This window comes from Telmatherina bonti (assembly GCF_933228915.1).
Source record: "Telmatherina bonti genome assembly, chromosome: 18".
Taxonomy (NCBI): domain Eukaryota; kingdom Metazoa; phylum Chordata; class Actinopteri; order Atheriniformes; family Telmatherinidae; genus Telmatherina; species Telmatherina bonti.
In genome coordinates this window covers 23,530,066-23,555,196 of record NC_136616.1, presented here as the reverse complement: position 1 = coordinate 23,555,196, position 25,131 = coordinate 23,530,066, and the positions used below count along the sequence as shown (strand labels likewise).

The window sequence follows — 25,131 nt, the reverse complement described above, 5'->3', positions numbered from 1 at the left end:
AATGGCACTTCTCTTTATCTGCTTTCTTATCTATTTCTTCGATCCCGAATCACAAACTTCTGTTCAACTCTATTTATCCACTGAAAAGGCCCAAGTAGGCAGAAAATATGAGTGTGTGTGTGTGTGTGTGTGTGTGTGTGTATATATATATATATATATATATATATATATATATATATTTATTATTATTATTATTATTATTATTATTATCATAGTCAGAGTACACTTGAAAAATCTGCAATTGCTTTTTAAAAACAAAAAAACAACAGGAGAAAGACCCCTAAAAACTGTAGTTTATGTAACTGCAGAACAGCAATCCTATATTTATTGTACTGGAAGAAATATTTTTGGAAGGAGCAAGCCTTTTCATTCTTGTAAATAAAACATAATGTGCTCTCGAGGTAACCTTGCATTATCTCTACTCATACAGTATTCTAATCTGAAGTGTGTCTGCTTACACTGAGCATGCAAATCAACAAGTTTATTCATTTTTTGTTTGTTTTTTAACTTCCATTTTTTTACAGTAATCATCAATTTCCTGTCCAGCAGTTTAAAAATTTGTATCCAAACTAAGAAAGCAAAAATGACCTAATTATCACTTCCTTCGACATATGTCAACAATATTACTTGACATTCTTATTCAAAGATGGTCATGTAACCACTTATTGAATTCTGGCTATTTTATAGTCACTAGTGATGGGTACAAGTAAAATGAACTCAACATCTGAGAAAATGAAAAGATTAATACTCAAATCCTTCACAGTGTCACTATTTTATCTTCGTGGAGGTTAATGGAATTGTGAACAACTTTATATTTGAACCAAAGCAGAGTAGAAGAAAAAAATCTCGCTTCTGTCTTTCTATTTTCTTTTTTTTTCTTTTTGGTACCTGATGGGTCTCTACTCATCCTCGATACATTGATGGGAAAGGAGAGAGAGCAGAAAAGCAAAATGGAAATAGTAATAAACATGCTAATGCTAGGCCGTGGAAGCTGGGAAGAGCAGCTTCTATCCATCCTTCGGTTATCTGTTGGTGTGTGTGTGTGTGTGGGTGTGTGAGAGAGAGAGAGAGAGAGAGTGTGAAAGGGAAATACAGAGATAGGGACTGAGCGAAAGTGAAAGGTAAAAGGAATTGTGCACAGTATTGCTTGTGAGTAAGAACACACACACACACACACACACACGCGCGCGCGCTCACTGTGTGCTGCCGAGTAAACAGGAGCGAAATGCATGTGAACGTGCCACCTTTCTCTTTCAATCGGCCCCTGGAGACAGTGCAAAGGGCCTTTTGTTGGCTCACTGGTAAGATAAGAAGCAAAGGAGGGAGTTGTGGGGGCTTCAGAGACTCGCAGAGCCAGCTTTTTTTCTATAGGATGGAAGCACCCCTCTCAATAGGAACTCATTTGCCATGTTGTGTAATTGTGGAACATAATGGAGCACACCTCATTCAAGCAGCCCAAGGCCTTTTTATTCTAAAGCCATTTTCTCCATTCACAGCCAAACAAGTCATGTTTTAGAGAGATATTACACAGTCTTTTGAGCTCAGGGCCACCACAAATTTGCCTTTGAAAAGGGATGTTGTGTGTAATCAAGATCAAGTTTTGATCATTGCTTTTTATAAAAGAGGCACTATCATGCAGCTTGATATTTGTCATCCGACTTCTGTTCTCTCTGCTCCCTGGAAGTAAACACAGCGCCTGACCTTTGCTGCCTGGATTTTCATGTATGTTTGCACAGAGAAGAGCAACGTTTAAACACTCGATCGCTGGAAGATAGTGACCGAATTAACCTGCCATTAGAATAATGCTATAAATAACAAACAGTATGCTTTTTAATCGCATGAGAATACCCTGCTGCATTTTCTACACGGTCAAATGAATATCAAAGCTGAAGTAGAGAGATGAAAAATGACTGATTTGAAAATTATTGCTGAGCTTTTTTTCATTAAACCACCGCAGGCTAGGAAAGGATGGCTATTTGCATAATTTAACTGGCATCTTAATTATTGTGTCAGAAATCTGTATGCAAATGACTTAAGTCACTTAGAAACGGAAACTCACTTGGCTAAATGGCTAATGGACTAAATCGTATCAAGTTGGAATATACAATGTGAGCATAACCAGCGTTTAAAATGGAGTCTAATTGTGCAAAAGGATGGCGAGAAAGTAAGACAAGCAAATAGAAGAGACAGAAAACAGATCAGTACAAGCTTACCTGGGTTAGCAGCAGCAAGGGAAGGGCATGTCAGGGGTGTGTATGTTTTCTTTTAGTTTTTTTTTTTTAAAGTTTGTTGAGAAGGACCTACCACGTAAAACAGTGAGTCTGGTGGTAGCGCTCGTCTCTCCAACACTGTTGGAGGCAACGCATTCATATATGGCTTCATCTCGGGGCGTGCGCAATGGCTGAATTCTTAGCACTGAACCAGAGCCGTCATCGAACTCAATCACCTGCAGGTGCGAGAGACAGGATATGTTAAAGGAGATTTTTTGGTTCACAACGGGTGAGGGACCTTCAGCAGAGAAAAAGAAAGAAAGAAAAAAGAAAGAAAGGAAACAGAAAAATAATGAACATAAAAACACTTTTAAAGACAGTCCAACAACACTGATGGTGACACAATGTGCTCCCTAAAACAGAAACAATAGCTGCTGCCTATGTTGCAGAGAAACCTAGAGATTCATTTGTGCATTTGTAGATATTTATTGTACATTGAAAGGGAGGTATTTAAAATTTGTACAGTATTAACAGTGCTTACAGATACTATGCACGCATTGGCTATATTGATTGAAAGGAGCAAATGCATTAAAGCCATTTCGATGTCAATAAGGGAATCCTTCTAGAAAATGAACTAAGTCAGATGTATAGTTTAACTTGGTGCATTAACTTGTAAAATAATCAATGTGGCTGACTAACTTTAAGAATGGGGAAAGTGGTGTTAGTTAGAAAATCTTTTGCACAGATATCGGGCTTCATATTACAATTTAAGCCTGAATGTGTCCCACTCTTAAAGTTAACACTCGATCCCTTGAAGAAAATGCATCACACTGGATTGTGGGACAGAATCAACGATGGGACATAAACAAGCACGGACAGTTAAAGGTGGCTTGATATTTGGGTACGGACAGTTGTACCATGAGGTGAGGAAGTGGTACAAAAGACAGGACCGACTGTTTTGGACGAACGACACATAAATGTTCACAAACAGGTGTTTGTTGTAGCTTATTCAGCTATTGTTGCATGCTATGTGTCGTATACTCACTGACTTTAGAAAGATCTGTGATAACTCAATCTCTTTTAAGCATAGAGGTAGATTTAAATAAAAAATAGACCTGACACTTCTTTCTCTCTTGCAAACACACACACACTTGCGCGCGCACACACACAAACTCACAAAAACCTACAAACATTTTAAAGTTCACAGAATATCTGAGCAATTATTGGTTAACAGTACATTTAAACATTTCATTTGCAACGCTACAGCAGTGTTAGCATTCAAGGTGTCAGCAGGTGATGGTAAGAACAGCCTTTTTTGTTTTGTTTTTTTTACTTAAAACCAAAGAGCAAATTAGAAAGAACGTTGTGAGACTTGTGAAAGGAAATGGGTTTTGTTAGAAGATGATGCGCCAGTGCATGATTAAATGAGTACAGAGCTGTGGCAGCCAGCAAGCCCTGTGAGGCGGTGGGTGAATGGAAACTAATGTGTTAGCATTCAGATCAACATGCAATGCCAACACGATGAACTCTGATAAGATTAGATTTCTGTGGGCATGAGAGGCAGAGAAGAAGTGGGTAAAGGTCTCTGAGCTCTGTGAAGCCATTGCTACTCTGCAGGAGCTCACAAATATGGCAACTGGAGCAAAAAAAAAAAGGGGGGGGGGGGGGGGGGGAGAGAAGTGACAAGATGATAGTCCCGAGGACTGACACAGAAATTAATAGAAATCTTATCAGTGCTCTGCAATGATTTGTTATTACTCTTGGGTATTGAGCCCAAGTGCAGATTAAAGCTGACCAGACATCAAATCTTCAGCCAAAATATGCAGGGTAGGACATGCATTCAGATAACGATGCCACAAAGCAAAAGGATATTTCGAAGTGCAAGCTTTACTTCCCCTTTCACTTTGCTTGAAACTGGCTAATGTAGTTTGATGCTAACGTAGGCATCTGTTTGTTTTTTTTGTTTTTTTTCTTGTCCAATTGTTTACGTCTTTTATTTGTTAAATTTTAAATTTGTCCCATGATATATGCCTACTTGCTTATTAATACTCATGCATGTTTCAAAGCTTGGCCAGAATGAATATTTGAACTTGCTAATGCGTGGTGGCAAGTCGGGACAAAAAGCAAGCGAGCAGGTCTTGGTATGATGGATTATGTGTGAGTGCAGCCAAAAGCAGTGCTGGAGCATTCCCATTTTGTCGAGCATTTTACATCAGAACAATAGACCTAATACCTCAAATCTCTGGTTGCTGACTTTCTTCCCCTTCTTGTTCCACACAATCTTCGGCCGTGGATCTCCTGTGGCTTGGCAGATAAAGGATGCCACACCTCCCTGCACACCTGTTTGGTCATTGGGGGTTCTTAAAAACTTTGGTGGTGCTGCAGGAGACAGAAACAAAAGAAAAAAAAAACACCAAAAGTTAGTGAGCATGCTAAGCATGGCAGACAAGCATTAATCTCTTTTTCAGAGCCACACACACACACACACACACACACACACACACACACACGTAAAGGAAATAAACAAAGTTACAGATTTTAGCATGTGGCTTTTAAGAGGATTGTCTTTGGAGATCAAGAGGAGATTAAACTGTCTTTATTAAGCAAGTAGGCAAAAAAAAAAATCACTGGCTGAGATCAAAGGTAGAGGAAGTAAAATACAGAAAGGAAAATATGCTAAACATTTCGACTCGACTATGGAAGTATTTTAGAAGTCATTTTGAAATGTCCTGTAACAATGTTGAAGGGGTTTAAAAATGTGAGAAGGAAGAGTAAAAGGAAGTATAACTGTATATTGTGCTCATCATTGCTTGATTACGGTCTTTGAATTTGTTCTTTTCATTTCATTCTCCAGTCTTAAGCTGGTGTCAATTGTGCCGTTTCTTTCTTTTTACAGAAACAAAGCCTCGACAGTTGTAGACATTGCTAATCACTATAGCAATACTAACTTGGAGCAGTCGTGGTGCCCCAACACAAATGAGACGTGCACAAGATATGTGCCTCAAAATGCTCCGTTTGTCATTGTGAGCTTTCTGTTGCTCCTAATTGCTCATTTAATTCAGCAAAACAAGTCAAGTGTAAAGAAAATGATGATAGAAATGCTGAAAAAGAAAGTGCATGGAGGTGAAAGAATAGCAGAGAGGAACAGTGTTGGCTTTGTGTGAAAATGGCGTCAACGCTTTATCTCCTGGGATGGTTAGACACTTTTATTTACTTGGGTTTTCATGCTGTTCCTTAGATGTGTACCATTTACTGCTTTTTTCAAGAGTGTCGCATTCTTCTTTATTGATCCATTTATTTATTTTGCTCCTCCTGAACAATCAGTTCCTGCTCACCATCTGACATATTACAGTTTCAGAAAAATCAAAAGAAATGAAAATGATCAGTGATTGAAGGAACTTCTCTGCCATTGATAAGATTTAGACAGCTGACAGTTATGCTGCTGCTTCATTGTGAGGATCAATAGATTTATAATTTAAGTACCAAAGTAGTCAGTGTTAAGTTAGACCCACCCCATTATTTTCTTCGGAAGCTTGAGTGCCAGCTTCAGTGGGAGGTACAGCTCCATCTGCACCCCTCCACCCCCACCCCTGCAGAGCAACTGTTTGCCTTTTATCAATCACTTCAGCAGGCTGTTAGGGGCCACGCAGCTGCAGTAATGCCAACCATCTGAATCACCTCATCTGTGTGTGTAAAAATGTGTCATTGTGCTTGTTCGCGTGCCTGCCTGTGTGCACACTGATCTGTCCCCTCCCCGATTGTATTGCCCAGGAGCAGTGGCGACGGCGCTACAAGTGAAGGACAAATTAACCTGCGGGATTCGTAGAGAGGTGACATAAGATGTGTGGCCAGCAATCAAAAGGGCGAACAGATAAACAGGCGAGCAGCTGGGCTTCCACTGGGCAAATGAGTCTGGGAAATCACCCGATTTCCTCCTGACACGCCACTGCGTCGAGTTCACACGGACATTAACAGCCAAACACTCCACAGCCTAACACTCACACGCATATTTCTCTGAATATTTTCCTCGTTCACCTGCTGACAAATCTGACAGGTGGGCAGCCGAGTTGTTATGGTGCAATTTGTGCATGGAACAAAAGCACTACTGTATGTGCATTTTCACATCATCTCATTGGCGTGGCTGATGTGAGGTGCACATTGGCATCCAGCCAAGAAGAAGGTGCTGATGGGTAATTGATATGCTATTGGGGCTGTTTTCGCTCCAGGGCCATCCATTATGGCTCAGTGCGTCTCCCTACGCCGGCTGTAATAGACTTCTACGGCATGTACGGGAGATCAGCACTGGAGGTGAGGTGAAAAGGGGTAGGGGGTGGAGGGTGGGGGAGGGAGTCATCGCACAATGGGGAGTGACTGAGGCGTGACATGGAGGTAATGATGTTTTCACAGACATGGCCGCTGATATCGCCATCATACACCAATTTTAGGCCCGCTGCTGACAAACAGCCATTTTTTGGTTGGCTCTTCATATGACTTCAGGTAGATAGAGGCTGACTGAAACATCGGTTTTGTCCGAACAATGACACAACAAGAACTCTGACAGAAATAATGAGATACGGTCTATGAACCGGTATTGTACAAACTCATTCACCATGAAGAAACCATACCACCTACCTCAGATGTTTCCTTGATTGTCTTAGAGTATAATTACAACCATTATCATCCAAATGCTCTGGTGCCGTAATTACAAAGTGTAAAGATACGTTTGCAATTCGTTTGCCTAATCTTGGCCATTTCAATAGAAATTAATTTCATTAAAATGGAATAACATTTGGAATGGTTAGTGGGCTTTGTTTTGCAAAATGAGTTGAAACTAAAAGAAGCTCCTCAGCAGTGTTTGTGCACCTCCTCAGAGAGGTAACCATAATCTACATTAATTAATATTGTAGCTGGGAACCTGTTAATCCAGGGTTAAGCTGTCACAGGCAAACAAATGAGCAGTGTAAAGCCTGTCACAAGCTAAAAGGTTAGTGATGAAGGCCTGTGCCAGCCCTCCCTTGAGGTCATTATATAACCTTATGCAGTCGTTGTCACAAAAAGAGAAGAAGCTTGTCATTGCATCCCACAGCTCCACTGCTCAATCCTAATGTTAATAATTTAGTGAGCGAAAGCCTTTACTGCTCTTCAGAACAGTCATGTCTACAGGGCTGAGGGGGCAGACTGTTTGATGACTTGAAATAGTTATTTTCTTTAATGTCTGAATATATATATGAAAATAGTAAGGCATTAACAATGTGGGCAGAGGACACACTGTCGCTGCCACTGTACAACTACTGTTGTTGAAAAGCTAAGATGCTCTGTAGCATGCCACAACAGATTTAAATGACTTAATTAACTGTACCAGTTGCAGATTTTTTTTAGATTATTTGCACATGGTATCGCTAAAAGTGCTAGAATGTTTTTTGGAAAATACATTTATTTCTGAACAAGGAGATTTTGAGTTTGTTATACGAGATTATCCGAACATGCTTAACTTATTGTTTTTTTTTTACTAAAAGAAATATTAGCTTTGACACCATATTACTGTTCCGCAGTCAACGTCTTGCAAATAAATGTACATATTAAACATTCAAAGTTGATACTGATGGTTCACTTTATTTCTTAAGGTTTGCATTCACTCCTTGTTTCAGCAGAGGCTTTTTTTCAGGGGCTTCGGTTTCTTTACACATTTCGAATTTCACACCTGCCTTTGTTTTGGTTTGTGTTCAAACTGTACTTACTAGAACTCAAATGGATTAAACCTTTATTTATCTAAAACAATTCAGACAAAAACAGTTATGCTGGAAAAAATTACATTGAACAAATATCGCGCACACATATTCATTTAGTGGGTGGGATTTTTTTTTTCTTCATTTCTGTTGACACGATGAAAATTTTATTGATCAGATACCAGGCTAGACTTTATTGTAATTCCCTGCAGCATATATTTCTAAATCTTGCAGTTATTGCAAGGAATGGTTCTCACCATTCCAAATCTGTCCAGTGCAGCCAGTGAGATAGTTTTGTGCTGCTGGTTCTGTGATTCAGGATCGGAGAACACAGCTGAACCAAGGGATGGTGGATGATATCTGGTTTATGCAACATTCTCCCAATGAGTTGGAAAAAGCCTCCAAGTGACAAAATAAGACTAAAGGGAGGTGGCCTAGTGGTTCATTGTAATATTATGCAAGTAAAACAAAAACATCTTAAGATCAAGTCTGCCTAAAATAAACCATCAAATCAATTTACTTTGTTTTTCCTCATTCCCAAACAGTAATCTGCATTACTTCCTCCTTCTTGATGCTTTATTGCAGCTGGCATAGTGTCTACCAATTTGGTGGCTGGATAGTCCATTTGTTTGCTAACCGAGAACCCCGGTTTTTAAGCAGATCAGAGTCAACACCTTTGGTCCGCATCAGAAAGCAGCTGGTGTTCATACTGCACCAACATAATCATACTATTAAGAGGACCACAGCCCGTTTACAGCATACTGACATCTATAAAGACCATAAGCTGAGTAGACTAAATGAGAACTGGGGCAAAATATGCAGCTTTCCATCACCATTGCTGGATTCAGAGTATTGCGCAGAAGTGCGCTCATTACAAGCTTGTTGGACATCAGCTTAGTTCACAGCCAAACATCACATATTAATGCGCTTCTCAAAACGATTTCAGCTTGGGTTTCATTCACAATGGCCCAAACATTTCAAGTCATCAGGAGTCTGCTATAGACCTAAGTTTGATCTGCCAAGCCATTAAAAAGCATGAATCAAAGCGTGGAGAGAAGAACATTAATAAACTGACTTTCAGTTGGAGCCTTTTTCAACACAGACACCAGTCTGAGACAGGCTCGGTTTTCACAATTATACCGACTGACATATTCAATTTCATTTGCATGAAAAGGGCCATTTCCCCTCTGAATCTTTAACTTGCAGGGTGAGGTGGGGTTGTGGAGGGCAGTAATTAATCCTAACACATTGGGTGGCAGTCTGCAAATTCCCTGCTTCATTTTGGACATACGGGTGGAAGAAAGGAGCATTTAAAGATGTCATTAACCTCGTTCGACATCTCAAAGCCGCAGCATATCAGTTATATGTTATTGATGAATTGTCAAAATGGCACCGAGCGACACAAATTGGACTGAAAGGAGAGGCTTATGTCAGGAGATTGTAAAACTGACTCCTGTAGTGCAGTATAGAAAGGATAGTTGACTTATAATATACCATTATTATTCAGTAAGTCAAATAGCAGCAATACGATAATCATAGTATTTTAAAAAATGTACAAAATGTCTCTTTTTATTCAAGTTTGTTTGAAAGATTGAACGCCATTGCATATACCTGGTTTATATTTGCAATCTCTCTGTGAGTTAATTAACTGCCTATACAGAGTTCAGACACATCTGACCCAAAGCCAAAACAACAACAGACTATAGTACTGCAGGCCCACAGCGATAAAGAATGGGGGAAAAAAAACGTGACAAAAAAATGGAGATAAACCACACATGCTAAATCAATTGCAAAAAACACAAGCCAAAATCACTTTCTTGGGGGGTTACACAGCTCTCGATCTGCAGCGTTACGATAAAAATTGTCTTTTGTAATGCAGAGGAAACAAACTCCACATTGTATGTGCTCACAAAGGGCCAAGGCAGAAAGAAAGGAAAAGAACTGAAGCTTAATTGGAACTGTTGGCTGATTTGCATTGCATGCTCATCCGTAATCTTGCCTTAAATGGAATCTGAAATTCTTATTGCAATTAGTGATTACTTGAAAAGGGATATGGCCTCTGAATGATTGTTAATTACTGGATCAGGAATAGTACATTAATTCACTGCAGAGGTTTTAATGCAGCGCAATGATGGGAACCTGCTCTTCCATCAATATTGTGCTGGTTGTCACACATAATGAAGTTCATAATACAAGCCTACTCCCACACTGCTCCCCCTTTCCAACTGCTTAAATGTGCTTTCTAAGCAAAATTCCAAACAGTCATTATGTAAAACTAATTCAATGGAATACACAAAGATGCAAATTAACAACATATTTATATTAAAAATGCATATGGATGCTTGTGCAGCATGTCCATTATGTGATTGGGTCATGGTTTCTTATTTGCCTAAGAAGCTACAGAGTGAATGAAGCAATGCGTACCAACAGTTGCTTTGCATCTTCAAAGGCAGAAAAATTACAGCGTGCATTATAATATGCAAACTCCGTCATCGCAAGCATTTAGTCCATTGACAGAGGTGGAAATAAAAAATAATTTGGGGACTTTCTCAACCTCGGCCAGTGTGTATTACTCATGCTTGGTGGCGCTTGCATGGAAGGTCTGCGCTGCTGGCTATAAATCTGCAGGAGAAAGGACACTTTTGCACAGACAACAGTGAGAGCTTCAAAAAGAATGGCTAATGCTCTTGTCCCACATTCAATACACTGACAGATACTCTGAGAAGACGGGGAGGGAGAAAAAAGCTCTCAGATTTGTGCAAGCACAGCCTGTCACGCACATGTGTACACATGCGCTTACCCTCTCCTGGGTGTTAGTATATTCTGACAGAATGGAGGTGGCATTGCAAATGGGAGAAAGACATTAATAAGTTGGGGGATGTGGAACAACAGAAAGTTGCGTAAGGTTTCATTAAATAAGTATAAGTAGTTATTTATGGAAGAGTACTGAGCTTCTTAGTCTTAGTTTTATGTGATAAGATGGAAACTGAAGGGTTCCCTATGAAATCATCATTGCAGATTCATGAAGGCCTCTCAGTTCCATAACCACAGCTGTAGAGGCTGTGTCATCTCTTCTGTGGTTTGTCACAGTGTTTGCAGAAAAACCTATGCTCTTTACCAGACACGCACAAACACCATCTCCCATGGGACACATTAGCGAGGTAGAGAAATTCAGTTTGTCACTTAATAAAGCAGCCCACTCAAACAGATGGCTTTGTTCAAACGACCCCCACCAACACTTTAAAAGCTAGAGCTGAATTGCAGCTTTGGCAAATCAGACACATAAAAGCTAACCCCCCCACCTTTTGCAATGGAAACCAAACAGAAGGAAACGTAAATATTGAATTTTGTCACTGTCAGTGTGAGACCATCCGCCAGTGTGAAAAAAAAGAGAAAAAGGAAGACAGGGTAACAGTAGGAGGGAGGTGAAAAAACACTCAACACCACTGTCAGATATTCTGAACATCTGGGCTGAGCTTGTCAAATGCTTCAGCAACATAATCCAGTGGCTTTGCTTCCAATAAGACTTCAATTTCATCTTTGCTCATTCATTATTTGTTCATCTGTGTACAAACACACAAATGTGGGACCAATTTGTGTGTGACCATTTAAACGGAAAGAAAAAAAAAACAAAACAAAAAAAACAAAACATTTGTGCAAGAAATATGAAACTTGGATTTGTTTGTCTTGTTTGTTTTTCCTCCAACGTCTGAAAAAAAAGAAATAACATAGATAAGTAATTCTAATTGTGCAGGCTTACTCTGTTTGGTAGTCAGCACGGTCTATTTGCAAAAAGTTAATTATCTGATAGGATAGGCAGTGGCAGCCGCTAACACAGAAAGCCATTTGTTCATTCTGTTATCCACAAGGCAACGGAACAATTCATTAAATGGCAGGGCTGAAGCAAAACGGCCAATAGTTATCATGTTAAAGCTGCGCAGACTTTAAAAGATGTGGAAAATGGCAAAAGTGATAAACACTCTTTGACCATGTCAAAATGCTGCCAGTGTAATGACATGTGTAAATTGCAAGAAACATGACCGTGTGTGATTCTGACGTTTTCTACCAAACGCACAATGTGTACGAGACTGAGTGAAAATACCGCCGCGATGCCATGGGAAGATGACAATGTCAGACACTGCTGGCTTTCCACTACATCTAGCAGAAATCAAATAGTGAGGATGGGAAAAGTGGGATGGAAAATCAAATGAGCAGCATATTCAACAGACTCCAACCACGAGAGAATTACACTATGCTTGGGCCTGTCCTATTTCTTTACAGCATAAACTTCACATAATTGTCTTTGCCCTTAACCACAGAGCGGAAAGGCTTGCCTCATATTTGTCTCCATAGGAGCAGAGATGGATTATGTAGCAAATCATTCCATGTATTTGACATTGTATATTTAAACAGACTCTAATTTTATGGATAAGCAGTGCCAAGTCATTTCCTATGGATGGCAGTTTTTTAGCACATGGAAAGTGACACGTTCTCTGCTCTGTGTATTCCCAGGCATTCACAGGCAAACTTGCACAACGCCAAGAAAGGCTGCAGAATGGCAGCTGACTCTTTAGTGTTATGTAAATGTTGCTAAAACATAAAAATAATATTGTCAATTATGAAAATACAATCACAGCTAAGTTTATTAATAAAAAAAAATTAAAAAATCAGGAAAGAGCTAAGAGCTTAATTTCAAACTGTATCTTAGAATAAGCTGTAGCTGCAGCAATTCTAAGACCAAAAACCTATTAAAAGGCGAAGAACACGAAGGGGTGGTACAGCAAACAGTCACTCAGGAACCAATGTGACCTTTCACAGGCCACTAATTTTATGCAGCAGTGAGGGAAAACCACTGTGTATAAAAGGGAGGAAGAAAAATGATAGTAATTTAAAGGATTTTTGACGCTTTTGCTCTTTCCTATTTGAAGTATGAATTCAATATGAGCTGCCAGATTCCACTTGCATCCTGTAAAAACTGTCACAGACCCTATAAGACCATTTTATTCATCACATTTCATATTCTAGGGCAGTCTGTGTGCAAAAAACTATGCGTGGAACCATGGAAACATACATGAGAAGAACAAAAAGACAAATGGAGGGGGACAATGAAAACGTACTTGCAATATTATGACCTTTTACAATAATAGCATCACAAAGCTGCAGCATATATGTCAAAACGCCATTTAACTGTCAAGATTTATTGTATTCAAATTATTCCTGATGCTCCTCTTTTCATTACTTTTTAATTCATTTGTAATATATTAACATGACATATTAGCCATCTATTAGTGTTGTTTGTCTGTCACAAATTATTAATATCGCTGAAGTGTCAGTTCTTTTATGTTAACCCCCGAGGATAGCTCCAGAGCTTCTGTGCACGAGGCTGTTTTTGAAAAGCTACAGGTGGGAAACAAATGAGGGCATATGGTGTCAGGGTCAGGCTGGTGGATGAGGGTATTTAATGTGGAAACACACATTGCAATGTCACCACAGGAGTTTGAAAAAAAAGAAAACAACTCTCAGGGAGTATAATTAAAATGACCCCGTAAAATGAAAAGCTTCAGATAATTTTTAAACAGCTTTGTCTTGATATGTAAGGATGAATCATGGAGGGGAATGTAGAAGTGTAATGAGAATGGTAATCATTGTATGTGTGTGCATCATCGTGTTTGTGGTATGGGATGTTAATTAGACATAATATGAGGTTTAATCGCATGCATTTTATTGACATCATATAATACTGAGCACATCTGCAGCATTAAGAATGCTGATATGAATTAATTGCTCCACTGAATGTAATGAAATGAGAAATATCTCCAGAAAAAAGCAGTTGAATTAAATATGTATACATGAAATAACTGAATGAAATCATAAGTGATAGCAACAAAAGAATGAATGCTTTCATGTTAAATATAAATAACAAAATCATTGGCAGTGTTGATCATGTAAATTATTTTCCCACATCACAACTTGTCATTTACATATGCTGGATTTGCATGGTCAATGTGACTTGGATTAATGAATGAATTATTGTTTTATTACATGACAGGGAGCTAACTGCTTATAATGGTTTAGAAAACATACTTTTTTTAATCTGTCAGTCAGTCAAAAAAAAAAAAAAGGACAGGTTTATGTTAGAACAAGCTGATAAGACAGTCTCTCAGAAGTAATGATCTATAGTCAGAGGAAACCAACATGGAGCTGTTTGGGAATTAAGTGGAGCATCTGTTCATAGCCAGCGAGGAAAATAACATGGTACCAACAGTGGCGGGTCTATTGTGTAGTTTCTTCTACTGCTGTAGGCACTCAATATATCAAATGAATGATGAAATCAAAAGGACCACTGAAGTTTTTAGAAGGGAACTGTATTAGTGAAAACCAGGCCTGAGGCAAAGGTTTGGTGACTCTCATGAGGTCAAAAGCCTTAAGCAAACATCTAACTTTGCATTAGCTCATTTGTAATTATATCTGAGAACACTCAACTTGATTTACTTTAAACTTAGGGATGGGAACTGATCTGGAAATGTACACCAGTATCACACAAGTATTTCTACAATGTTTTACGATTTGAGCTTAAAAAAGAGCTCCCGTTTTCCTGAAACAGATGTGTAAATCCTGATACTGAATTGTGATAAGCCAAATTATAACATCTACAATTGTTCTGTGGATTTGTATCCCTGTAGAGATGGTGATCATGAATAACTAAACAACTTTTGTGGAGTAGAAATGTGTTAAAGTGTGTAAAGTGGGTGACAGATGATAGCTGGAATTACAATTCACAGGGGGAAAAGTAAATATAACATGTAAGGGAAACTGTGCTCTGTTCCATAAGAATAATAATTGTAATGGAATATGTGTAGTTCATACACATCTTTCCAAATGTGCTTCGATTTAATGGCATATTCTTATGTTTCGTTACACGCTGAGCAAAAAGAAGGGTCAAGCTAATAAAGATGAGGAGACTGTTATGTGCATAAGAATGTTTGGGACCAGAGATGTGGCCTTTGGACTGAAGGAGTTGGTTCTGCTTCTTTTCTTATTCCTTTTCAACCATCGCCAAACGGAGCCTCAGTTGACAGAGTGAAAGGGTACACAAAGGCGCCAGTCTAAAGTGCAAATGTTTGCCAGCAATAATGGGCTTTTGTCCACTGGGCAAGCGAATGCAAGGTTTTTTTGTGTGTTATAAACCTAAACTTAAAGATGTAGGAATGTGAAGAGAATTACTGTACAGATCATGTATTTAATTGTGGGTCTGGGATTGTATCTCAGCTAGACGAGGAACAAAAATCCCCCCCTTTAAAGTTTTAAGATACATTGATCCACATCTCATTTTTCTCCACTTATCTGTATTACTCTACAAGAGGTGTGAAGATTGGCTTTTAATGTTGAGCAGTGAAACTGCAAAGAGAGGGGGTGTGAACAAAATTGGCACCAAATGCCACGAGTACCTATGATCCTCTGGAAGTAATGACTTCATTCTTTCCCCTCACATAGATTAAAGGATAAACAGTAAGCTGCAAATTGACTCGCTGCAATCGTTAACGTCATGGATATTCAAGGAAATCTAGTGCACTTAGCCACATAACATGAACGCAAAGTGACTGAATTTCCAATTTGGGAGGGGATCAAACTGATAAAGATGTTAAGGATAACATTGGACAGGACCTTTAAATTGCTCCATGATGTGATGCAAAAGTGTCTTGTGAAATGCAACACTTCACAATACAGTTAAGTTATTTTTCCTCACCAGATATTCTATTCCTATCAATTATATATTCATTAATTATATTTTTGCTTCAGTTTGTGGATTTGCATTGACGCAAAATCAACTCAAATTGCCAGGGCACCTATATTTCCCAAACACACCATATTACACAATTGCTGACATCAGTTTGGCATTCATCCCAGGCATTGGTACTAATAAAATATAATCTCTTATTATCACTGCTTCATGTTGGCAAAACTACGAAGGGCTCCACAATGATTTTTGTACTCGCTAAAGAACTGAAACGAGATCTGAAACCTGCATGTATGCAATATGATGCAAAGTTGTCCTCGCTGTGGTTTGATATTTCCATTCTGCAGCCTGGAATGGAAGTTTGTGGTCATTAATCATTCCACAGGTGCAGGAGTGTTGTCAAAATTCACGTGTCCCTTTGCCTTTCCAACGCAGATGGAAAATAAAATTGCAGAAGTGTTGAAGGCTTGGGAGTTAGGGGTTCAGCACATCCCAAAAAACAATTTCCTTCCTTTCTTTTCTTCTGCCCTGAATTTGTCACAAGGAGAACCAAGTCCAGATTAATTAGATTCCATTTTGTGGTCATCTTTGTTTTTTTTCTTCTTCTATGACTCTTTTCTTTTTCTTTGTCTTGCCTACAGTCCTTACAGCCATCCCGGCACCATTTATCACGTTGCCATCTCAACAGTGCCTTCTCCCTTCCTTGCTGGGAAGCCATTAGAGCATCTCTGCATCGTGGCAGCCAGATTGCATTCTTGTCCCCACACTAAACATTTATCATCTTTTGTCCTAACTTTTTATCTGCCCCTGCCCTCTGTGAAGGCCTATCTCCAGTGCCCAGTATAATGAAACACTGGGAGGTGAGGCTCAAGTAAATAACCTAATTAAACCTAGCAAACAGGGACAAAGGAGAAAAATGCACAAAAGGCCTTTGTGAGGATGCCAGAGGAGGAACACTCACAGATGGTAGTGAGGAAGTCGAAGCAGTGATGTGGCACGGTGCCCATACCACCTTCCCTTTTCAGTATTTATAGTACTCTTGGTGGTGCTGTTGTTTATCCAGAGAGGTCCTCCTTACATGATTTTGATCTACAGGGTATGACAAGTTACATGTACACTGACAAAGTCCTAATTATGCCTTAAGAAATATTTTTAAAGACTATATTTGTTATATGGCCCAAAGCACTGAATTGCTGGTCCTATGGGAAAATCCATCCTTTGCTTTCACTCCTTTCTCCGCCTTTGTAATTCTTAGGCAAAAGTCGAGCCAACTCTGATTGGTCTCATTAGGGGCAATTTGAGGAATGCTATACGTCATAATTATCGGACAGCCCTTGCAAACAGTATTGAGTAGCTGCAATAAAATGTCAGGAGGGCATTAGTGGGCAATTATTAATCCATATCAAGTTGGGGTGGACAATTTAATTATCATCTAATCAATATGTCCAGATCTTGTAAAGATGTAGAGCTGTGACTGGATGAATAGATTTGCTTTCCAAGAAGCTGTCTATATGTGAGACAAGAAGGGCCAGCAGAAAGCATGAACATATTATCCTGTATGTGTAGTCATTGGCTGACTCCACAGCTTCTAACTTTGATTGACAGGAGCAATGCTGAACTTGGATGCTTTTCAGGCTCATTTTGCTTTTAAATCAAGTTGGTAAATTTTATATACCCTTCATTTTAGGTGCCAGAGGGCATATAATGGGCAAAGAAAGTTGTAAGCACCATGTCTGAAGGGTTTTGTTCACAAAACATCTAAAGGAAGCAGATCTGTTCATTTGCAAGATTGGACTCATGTTTTCGAGCTGGTGAATGTACTTAGCAATTCTTAGATTTACACTTAGATAGTCAAGTCAGTGGTCAGTAATACTTGTGCGTGCCTGTTTCACTTCAGGTCATATTCTCTTTGCTTCTCTTTTCTGAATAAGTGCAGTTGTACATGTTGATCAGTCTTTCCTGTCCTCTCCCAACCATTCGAGGCAGATGACTGCCCTCCCTGGGCCGGGTTCTGCCGGAGGTTTCCTTCCTGTTAAAAAGGAGTTTTTTCCTTCCCACTGCTGCCTCGTGCATGCTTGGGACTGAATCGAAGTCATGATTCAATGCAATCAGTTGGTTTCTATTATAGGCTATGTATGAATTGGCTTGAAATGATGCGTATGTGCAGTGCCCTGTGACAACATTGTTGTGAAGTTTCTTGACCATTGCTCATGCTAGTTTTTGATCTCTTAAAGTTGAACCACAAGCGGAGCCATCAATGGCAAAGAAATGCAGAATTTGTCTGTATCTTCAAATTGTTCACAGAATATTAAGAAGGGAGAATGGAATATTATTTCTGAAGCCAATTTAAAGCATAAAATGTTCATTTTTATGGTACAAAGTCCTTAATATAAATTTCCTATAGTAATTTAGCTAAAGAAAAGGCTTTGTGTGTACTGCAGCCAGCTGCTATACTCAAAATTTTCCATATGCCGGTACTAGCAAAGCTAAATAACAAAAAACTATCCATCATACAGCAGAGGTGCCCTGCTGGAATATAGCTGAACTAGCCAGCTTTTATTAGTAATTTGCTGTAATATCGCATCATTGTCTTCAATATTACTTACATTCTGTTGGTACTCTCTGTTCTCTGTGCAGTCTGAATAATTACTCTCATTGTACCTGAAACAAACTATCTCAAATAATGTCAGTCAAGGCTTTGTGGGAGTGATGAAACAAAATGAATGGTGTGTAACAGACCCTTGTGGCTTTCAAAGATCCCACACAATGAGCCATAGCAAAACAAAAGTGGCTGTCTGCCATGAGACAGCAGCCATCTGAGATAAGAATACCCTCTCATGGTTTTGTTTAGCTTTTTTGCTTGCTGTTATTGTGACTACCATCTCCATCCTTGGCTTTAGTCTCTGTGCAACCAATTGATTCCAACAAAGATGCCTGGAACTTGCTCATTTTCACCATTTATTGCATGACTTAATGTTGCAGTGGATTTGATAAAAGACTGCATGTTGAGTGCACTTGCCTTGCTTTCATCCTCCCCCTTTTGTGATTCAGCTTGACTTGGCAGTGTTGTGTGCTCTACTGCAACATAAAGTGACACAAGTAAAGGTGTTGCTGTTTGTGTGCAGAGCAACCCTCATTTGATACAATGAGGCTTAAAGACTCATTTAGCTTTGATAGAAGTTAGTTAAAGTTATATTTAAAGACAGTCATTTTCCAGATAAAAGAACAAAAGCCAAATATGTCATATCTCTGGCCTGTTTACTTTTGATTTTCATAACACTGTTTCAGATCCTTTTAGAAAAGGGTTGAGATTAATTTATAATATCCCAAGAACCTAATCATATCTGTAGGATTAAAGTTGTAGGCTTCAGGATTAACTTTTAGAAATTATCTTTAAGCTTTGAACAAAAAAAAAAAAAGAAAATCATAAAAGAAAACTCTGTAACTCATATTAGCCTTCTTTTCTCTTCAGAACTATCACTTCATCTGGGCCGCATGCCTTTGAAAGTCAATCTTTTCATTCTGCGGTTTATCTGCATCTAAGCTCTTTCCCTCCCATGTTTGGCCTCAAGTGTCTCAGCATCTCTTGTTTATGCTTTTTTTTTCATATTTAAATTTTCTTGGAGTTTACACACAGTAAGTCAATTTCACCTTTTTCCGTCTCTATATATAGATGTCTATCTATATATTTACATTTAATTCATATTTTATTTCTCCCTTCTCCAGGGAATGAAGTTGATTTGTTTACTCATACAGCATCTTCTGAGGCATGTAATGGTTGTAGTGTTTTTTTTTTTTTTTCCTTTTTCCTTTTTTACTCTCACCATATAACTGCAGATGCTCTTTGGCAGTAATGGAGAATGAAAGCATATTATTAGACCTAATATGCTGCATTGTGCCTCTCCTGGTTCCATTAGGTGTCCAATCTGTATGTGGAGAACACGATGCTTGTTTCACACATATACACTACCCAAACAAGGAGCATGCACAACAATGTATTATTGATATTTAAGGCATGTATACTACATGCTTAAAGAATGCAAAACTGTCATATGGAGTGTATGTAGTGTGCGCACAACGGAGTAGATGTATTATCCTATGCTGTAAACTAGTGTTAAATACATGACAATGTGACAATGATTCAACATTATTGCATAATATCTTAAGGGAAATATTATGTATAAAGTGTTTTTACAGAGGAAAAAAGTCAAATTAAACTCAACCTCACACAACATGAATAGTCACTTCATTTGCAAACAAGCTTCTCTGTGGCATTTTGCTACCAGCTAAGTAAGCAATTTCTCCTAGGTGTTTCTATTCTTCTCCACCTGGAGTTGGAATAATCTAGCCTAAGACACAAAAAAGGATGTCCCTGTGGTACTTAATAGTGAAACTACAGCCAAACCTTTCTGCGGACCCCTCTCCAGCAATAAGGATGCGCGCCACCAATTAAATTGTTCCATGTAATGAAAGCCAACAGATCATGCAGTGTGAAATTTCTTTAACCAAGCGGTTATGGGAAGGGAGTGAAAGGGAATCTCTTCAAGACTCTCAGATCATGTGTTATTTTTCTTCTTCCCGACGGGCATGAGAAGGAGAGTGGGTAAATCTTATTTGGTAAGAGTACTTAAAGAAATCCATGTAGGCACAAATCCGGACATCACAGAGTATGCTGTTTGCTCTCCTGTACTAACTAAAGAGACTGAGGGAGAGATAAACGTGAGGGGGAGATAGGTGAGTAAGAGCTGAATGAGATTGGACTTAGGAGGTCTTAAATTGGTGATGAATTATGTTTGACTTCCTTTGAGAGAAAATATTTTGAAGGAGGAAGAAACCAGATATGGTCTTCCCTTTCGAGGCAAGTCAGCACTGAGTATCCCACTGTCATCTTACCTCCAAGTTGTACATTAATTTTCTTCACTTAACCTGAAGTAAACTTGATCATGATTCAAGAGATGGAGGTGAAGGTTGTAATTAATTAGTTGATGAGAGAATGATGAATAATGTGGTGCGTAGTACCAAGAGAGCATTAAAGCTAAAGGGAAACATCCTGTTCATGGATGTTATGAGGGATACTTTTGAAACACGTCATAAATATCCCAGGACCTTTAGTAATGGCTTGTGTGAGAACGCATATTCCATGTTCCATGATGTGACGGGATGGGCACTTAAGGGTGCCATTAGAAACAAGGGTCTGGCTCAGATTCAGTTTGAAAAGCCTGTGGGTCTGGCCGTGGCGTGAGAGCTCTTTCACCTCTCAACGGAGGCTTTTACCCTCATTTGCCATAACTAATAAACCACACTGAAGCTGTGTGTCACAATAAATCTCTGCCCCTCAAATGGCATGACTCATTTGGTCATGCAGAGAAGCCAAAGAGGGAAGGAATGTAAGTCGCATAGTGTGTGAGAATAAGTATGTGAGCTAATGAGTGAGCTTGCATACAAACAAGAGAGAGGGTGGAGTGACAGAAGAGTGACAGATGCAGTATGTGAGAGAGTAGTAGGTGAGAAAAACGACTCTCCAATGTTGGACTTTGTGCACTCACTCCATCACTCCACCAAATGTAAATCAGCTTTGACAGGAGGAGCTTGGGGCGTAAAGATTCCCAATCCGTGTCAAGCATTGGCGAGTGCTTTAGGTAAGAAGGTGGGGAAGTAAGCTTTCCTGGCTATGACTAAGAGACAGCCCCGAGGCACTCCACGGAGATGAATGGTTTAGACCATTAACCCCGCTGCAGAATCCCAACATACCCCACAGGCACACAAATGTGCTGAGCTGAGATGAGTGCAATGTGTTGCCCTCATAGGACCCCTGGAGTGAGACCAAAGCTCCGGCCCAGGGCCAGGTGTTACCCGTACGAGCACACGCGTAGGACCACATGTGCAGATGCATCTGTTCTGAGGTAGGAAAATCTTAAAAGGTTCTGACAATGACACGTGTATGTGTTTTGTGCATTAAAACATTTCAACTCTATGCACACAGAAAAATCAGGGTTGCAAGATGATTGCTTCAGCCAAGTCAACCTATGTATGCGTCCCTTGTCCAACACACCTGAATTACCGGATATAAATGTCATGCAACTCTGCAGAGGTCTGGTAAGGTGTCATTTATTTGATTCATGATTGATGTGTTGATGAAAGGACTCCTCTAAAAGATGCAGGAAAGTAGCTGTTGAGCAAAGGACTTGGGAACACCTGGCTTAACCATATGACGGAGAGGTTCTTCCATTCTTAAGACTTAACAGAGAAAGACAAATCCTTCAAAATTTTAACACTTTACCTTCATTCATTCATTCATTCATTTTCTGAACCGCTTATTCCAATTCAGGGTCGCGGGGAAGCTGGAGCCTATCCCAGCTGGCTTTGGGCGACAGGCAGGGTACACCCTGGACAGCTCGCCAGTCCATCGCAGGGAACACTTTACCTACTTATATATATATCTATATCTATGGATATATATATATATATATATATATATATATGGATATAGACAGATTTATGTATCTTTTTACACTGTATGTAAAACATCTGGTTTCAATTGCAGCATATATCATATAATTTATAAATATATGAATATTATAAAAAGACAACAAAATAAATGAATAAGTTATGTATTTACACACATATATTATTGTGAGACAAATACAATTAAATCAAATATCTAATAGCTTAATTAAAAACATATGGCATTAAATGACCATTAATTGTTGGATACCTGTACGTCATAGTCATTGCTTAGGATTCAGAGATCTAAAAGATCCTAATTCGACCATAAACCACTTACAGTGTATGTTGTTGGAATCACTGCACTGTGCTTATAAGCCATTTTAAATCCTTTGAGTCTCTAGCTAATGATTTACTGCTTCAGAAAAGCTTTACTTTCTGTGTGAGGTGCAGATGTAAACAGAGTGTAGAGACTGTTAGAACAGTATAAAGAATGGAAATCAGGCATCACTAATATCAGTGACCTGCTTCACATGTCAGGATTGGAACGGCACATTAAATTAAAAGTAAAAACATCTGTTCTACATAAGACTGAACCTCTTTACCAGGTTTTGGAACAGCCATCCAGATTTAGTCTTTCATAGGAAAGAGCTTGTTTATTTTAGCAAGACAAAGCCAAACCACATACACCTATTATAACATCATAGATCTGCAGTAAAAGAGTCCATTGGCTGGCCTGCATTCCAGACCTGTCACTCACTGAAAAGATTTGGCATGTCATGAAAGGAGAAATATAATTACTTATCAAGAATGAATGGAAAAAAACACTCAACACTCAAAACTCAAACCTAAAAAATGGTTGGTATTGTTAAAAGACTATCGTAGTGATAAATATGCCTCTACCTCAGTGTCTTTAAAAAAAAAAAAAGAAAATTAAATAACATTTTCATGAAAAAATAGTTGTGTTAAATAAGACACATTGGTTTAAAAAGTTCTAATAGTTTTTGTCACGTTTTTCCAGTTTTATCCCAACTCCTTTGAACAGACAGTTGCAAACTGCTGCACGAGTGGATGATATGATCTCTCACTCTTCATTGTTCACACTGCCGTGAAACATCATCTGCGCAGTGAACGCTCATGTATTTCAGACTTGACTGGCCGAGTAATCCCATTGCAGCAGCTACAGCATCAATCTATTAATTGCACTGTCACTGAGGCAATGTCATTGAAACACCTGCATTTTGATATGGTTCAGCAGCGCGGTGTGTTGAAGGGTGATCAGATTGAGTGCATGCGCCAGCGAGGCCAGAATCGTGCCAAATGTGAGCCCGGCAGATGCAAAACAGCTGGCATTGTGCTCGCTTCAACCGGCTGACCCACAGCTTCAAAGACATGCGACGAGGTGCCATTTGTGTGTGGAGAGAGTCTGTGTAAGGATAGGAACAAATGTGTAAGTGCACTGTGCAAGCATGGTATGCCACTGTTGTTCCTGAACTTTAAAGGCTTAGAAAACAGATGGAGTTATGGGTTGACTATAACAAAATACTCTGATGGCTGTTTTGTTTGGAGGCATTCAACTTCATCGATTTAAAAATGAACTTTTTTTTTTTTTTTTTAATTTTGTTATTTGCTACTTGAATGGATTTCCAACTTAGATTACGGTGATTTTTGTTCTGTCAAAACTCGTAGACAGAAATAAATGCAACAACATGTTTAAATTGCTTCTCCGTTTTTCTAGTCAGTTATGAGTTCACTTTATTATAGCTTTCGCAAGAGGACTAGCATTTAATTACCTTCATGCAGGCCTGTACAACATGTCCGTATTGCATGTGATTATCTACTTTTCTTAAGTGGGAGGGTCAGGGGTGTGAGCAAAACGGCTTGGCTTTTGTGCGTTTTTCGCAGTCCAAGTCCAAGGCAAAATTACTGCAATACACATAAGAGGCTAATGGCCTTAAATAATACACTTGAGTAGCTGTGGGAGAAATCTGTATTCATCGAGTTAATAATGGCTCTGATACAACCTTCAAACATAATTGCACAGCACATTGTTGACAAGCAGTCAGTATGGGCATTTACAGAGGAAGAAAATGATAATGACTTCTTACTCATTTAGTTCAACCTGCAAGCAAGAAGCATCTTGCATGGCGCTGATAACATTGTTTTATCTCAGATTCCAAGCCTTGTCACAAGGTCTTCATCCAAAACAACTAGATGGTAATTAAGTGCTGCCACACTCAGCCGAAGGTGTTCGCACCACATTTATTTGAAGTGTGAACGCGATGCATTCTCTCCCCTTGCAGATATCAACGCACGTTTTAAGGATATACTGTACCAGGACACGTTTTTGAAATGAACGAGTGGAGCCAACAATGAGATTTCCACTTGAGCAGTGTCCGGCAGAATGATGAACGAGGTGGTAGACTTGAGGAATTACAGTGATTTAAAGTTGGATCAAACCCGCCGTGAGTTCCGTTCCCCTCTGTCTTTAATGTCACCTAATGTGGGCACACAAACATGTAAGCTCTGTGTGTGTTTATTTGTGTGTCTAATTCGATGTGTACCAGGCAGTGTGTGGGGGGTGAATGTAGGCTTCAGCTCTTAAGAGTGCAATCTGGGTGTTCGTACACGCGGGTGCATGGATGTGCCTGGCTTGTGTGTGTGTGTGTGTGTGTGTGTGTGTGTGTGTGTGTGTGTGTGTGTGTGTGTGTGTGTGTGTGTGTGTGTGTGGGGGGGGGGTATGAGAGTAAAAGGGAATGGAATAGACTCAATTTAAATCAAATTAGCATGCAGGCAAATTAAGCACAGGGATTTAATTTGAGCTGTTGTAAAAATGCTAATTTCAGTACAGCCCGGAAGCCTATATGCAAATACAACACTATTTTACAATAATTCATATTAGGCCAGGCATGCATAAAACACACATATTACAGCCTGATGTAATCACAGGAATGGGGGTATCATTAGCTTTTGGACATGCTACAAGATAAATCTGTGGGTATATATTCACATC

The 25,131-nt window shown here is 39.2% G+C and overlaps 1 protein-coding gene across 4 annotated transcripts in view; it reads right to left on the bottom strand.

Annotated features, from left to right (window-relative positions):
• LOC306769091 (receptor-type tyrosine-protein phosphatase delta) overlaps positions 1–25,131 on the bottom strand; it is a 128,501-nt gene that overhangs the window by 66,461 nt on the left and 36,909 nt on the right. For all 4 annotated transcript variants that reach the window (XM_079257606.1, XM_079257607.1, XM_079257609.1 and 1 more), the window contains exons 3-4: positions 4,444–4,589; positions 2,305–2,446 (exon numbers count right to left, since the gene is read on the bottom strand). In XM_079257606.1, coding sequence (XP_079113732.1) covers positions 2,305–2,446; positions 4,444–4,589 — 288 coding nt within the window. The remainder of the gene's footprint in view (positions 1–2,304; positions 2,447–4,443; positions 4,590–25,131) is intronic.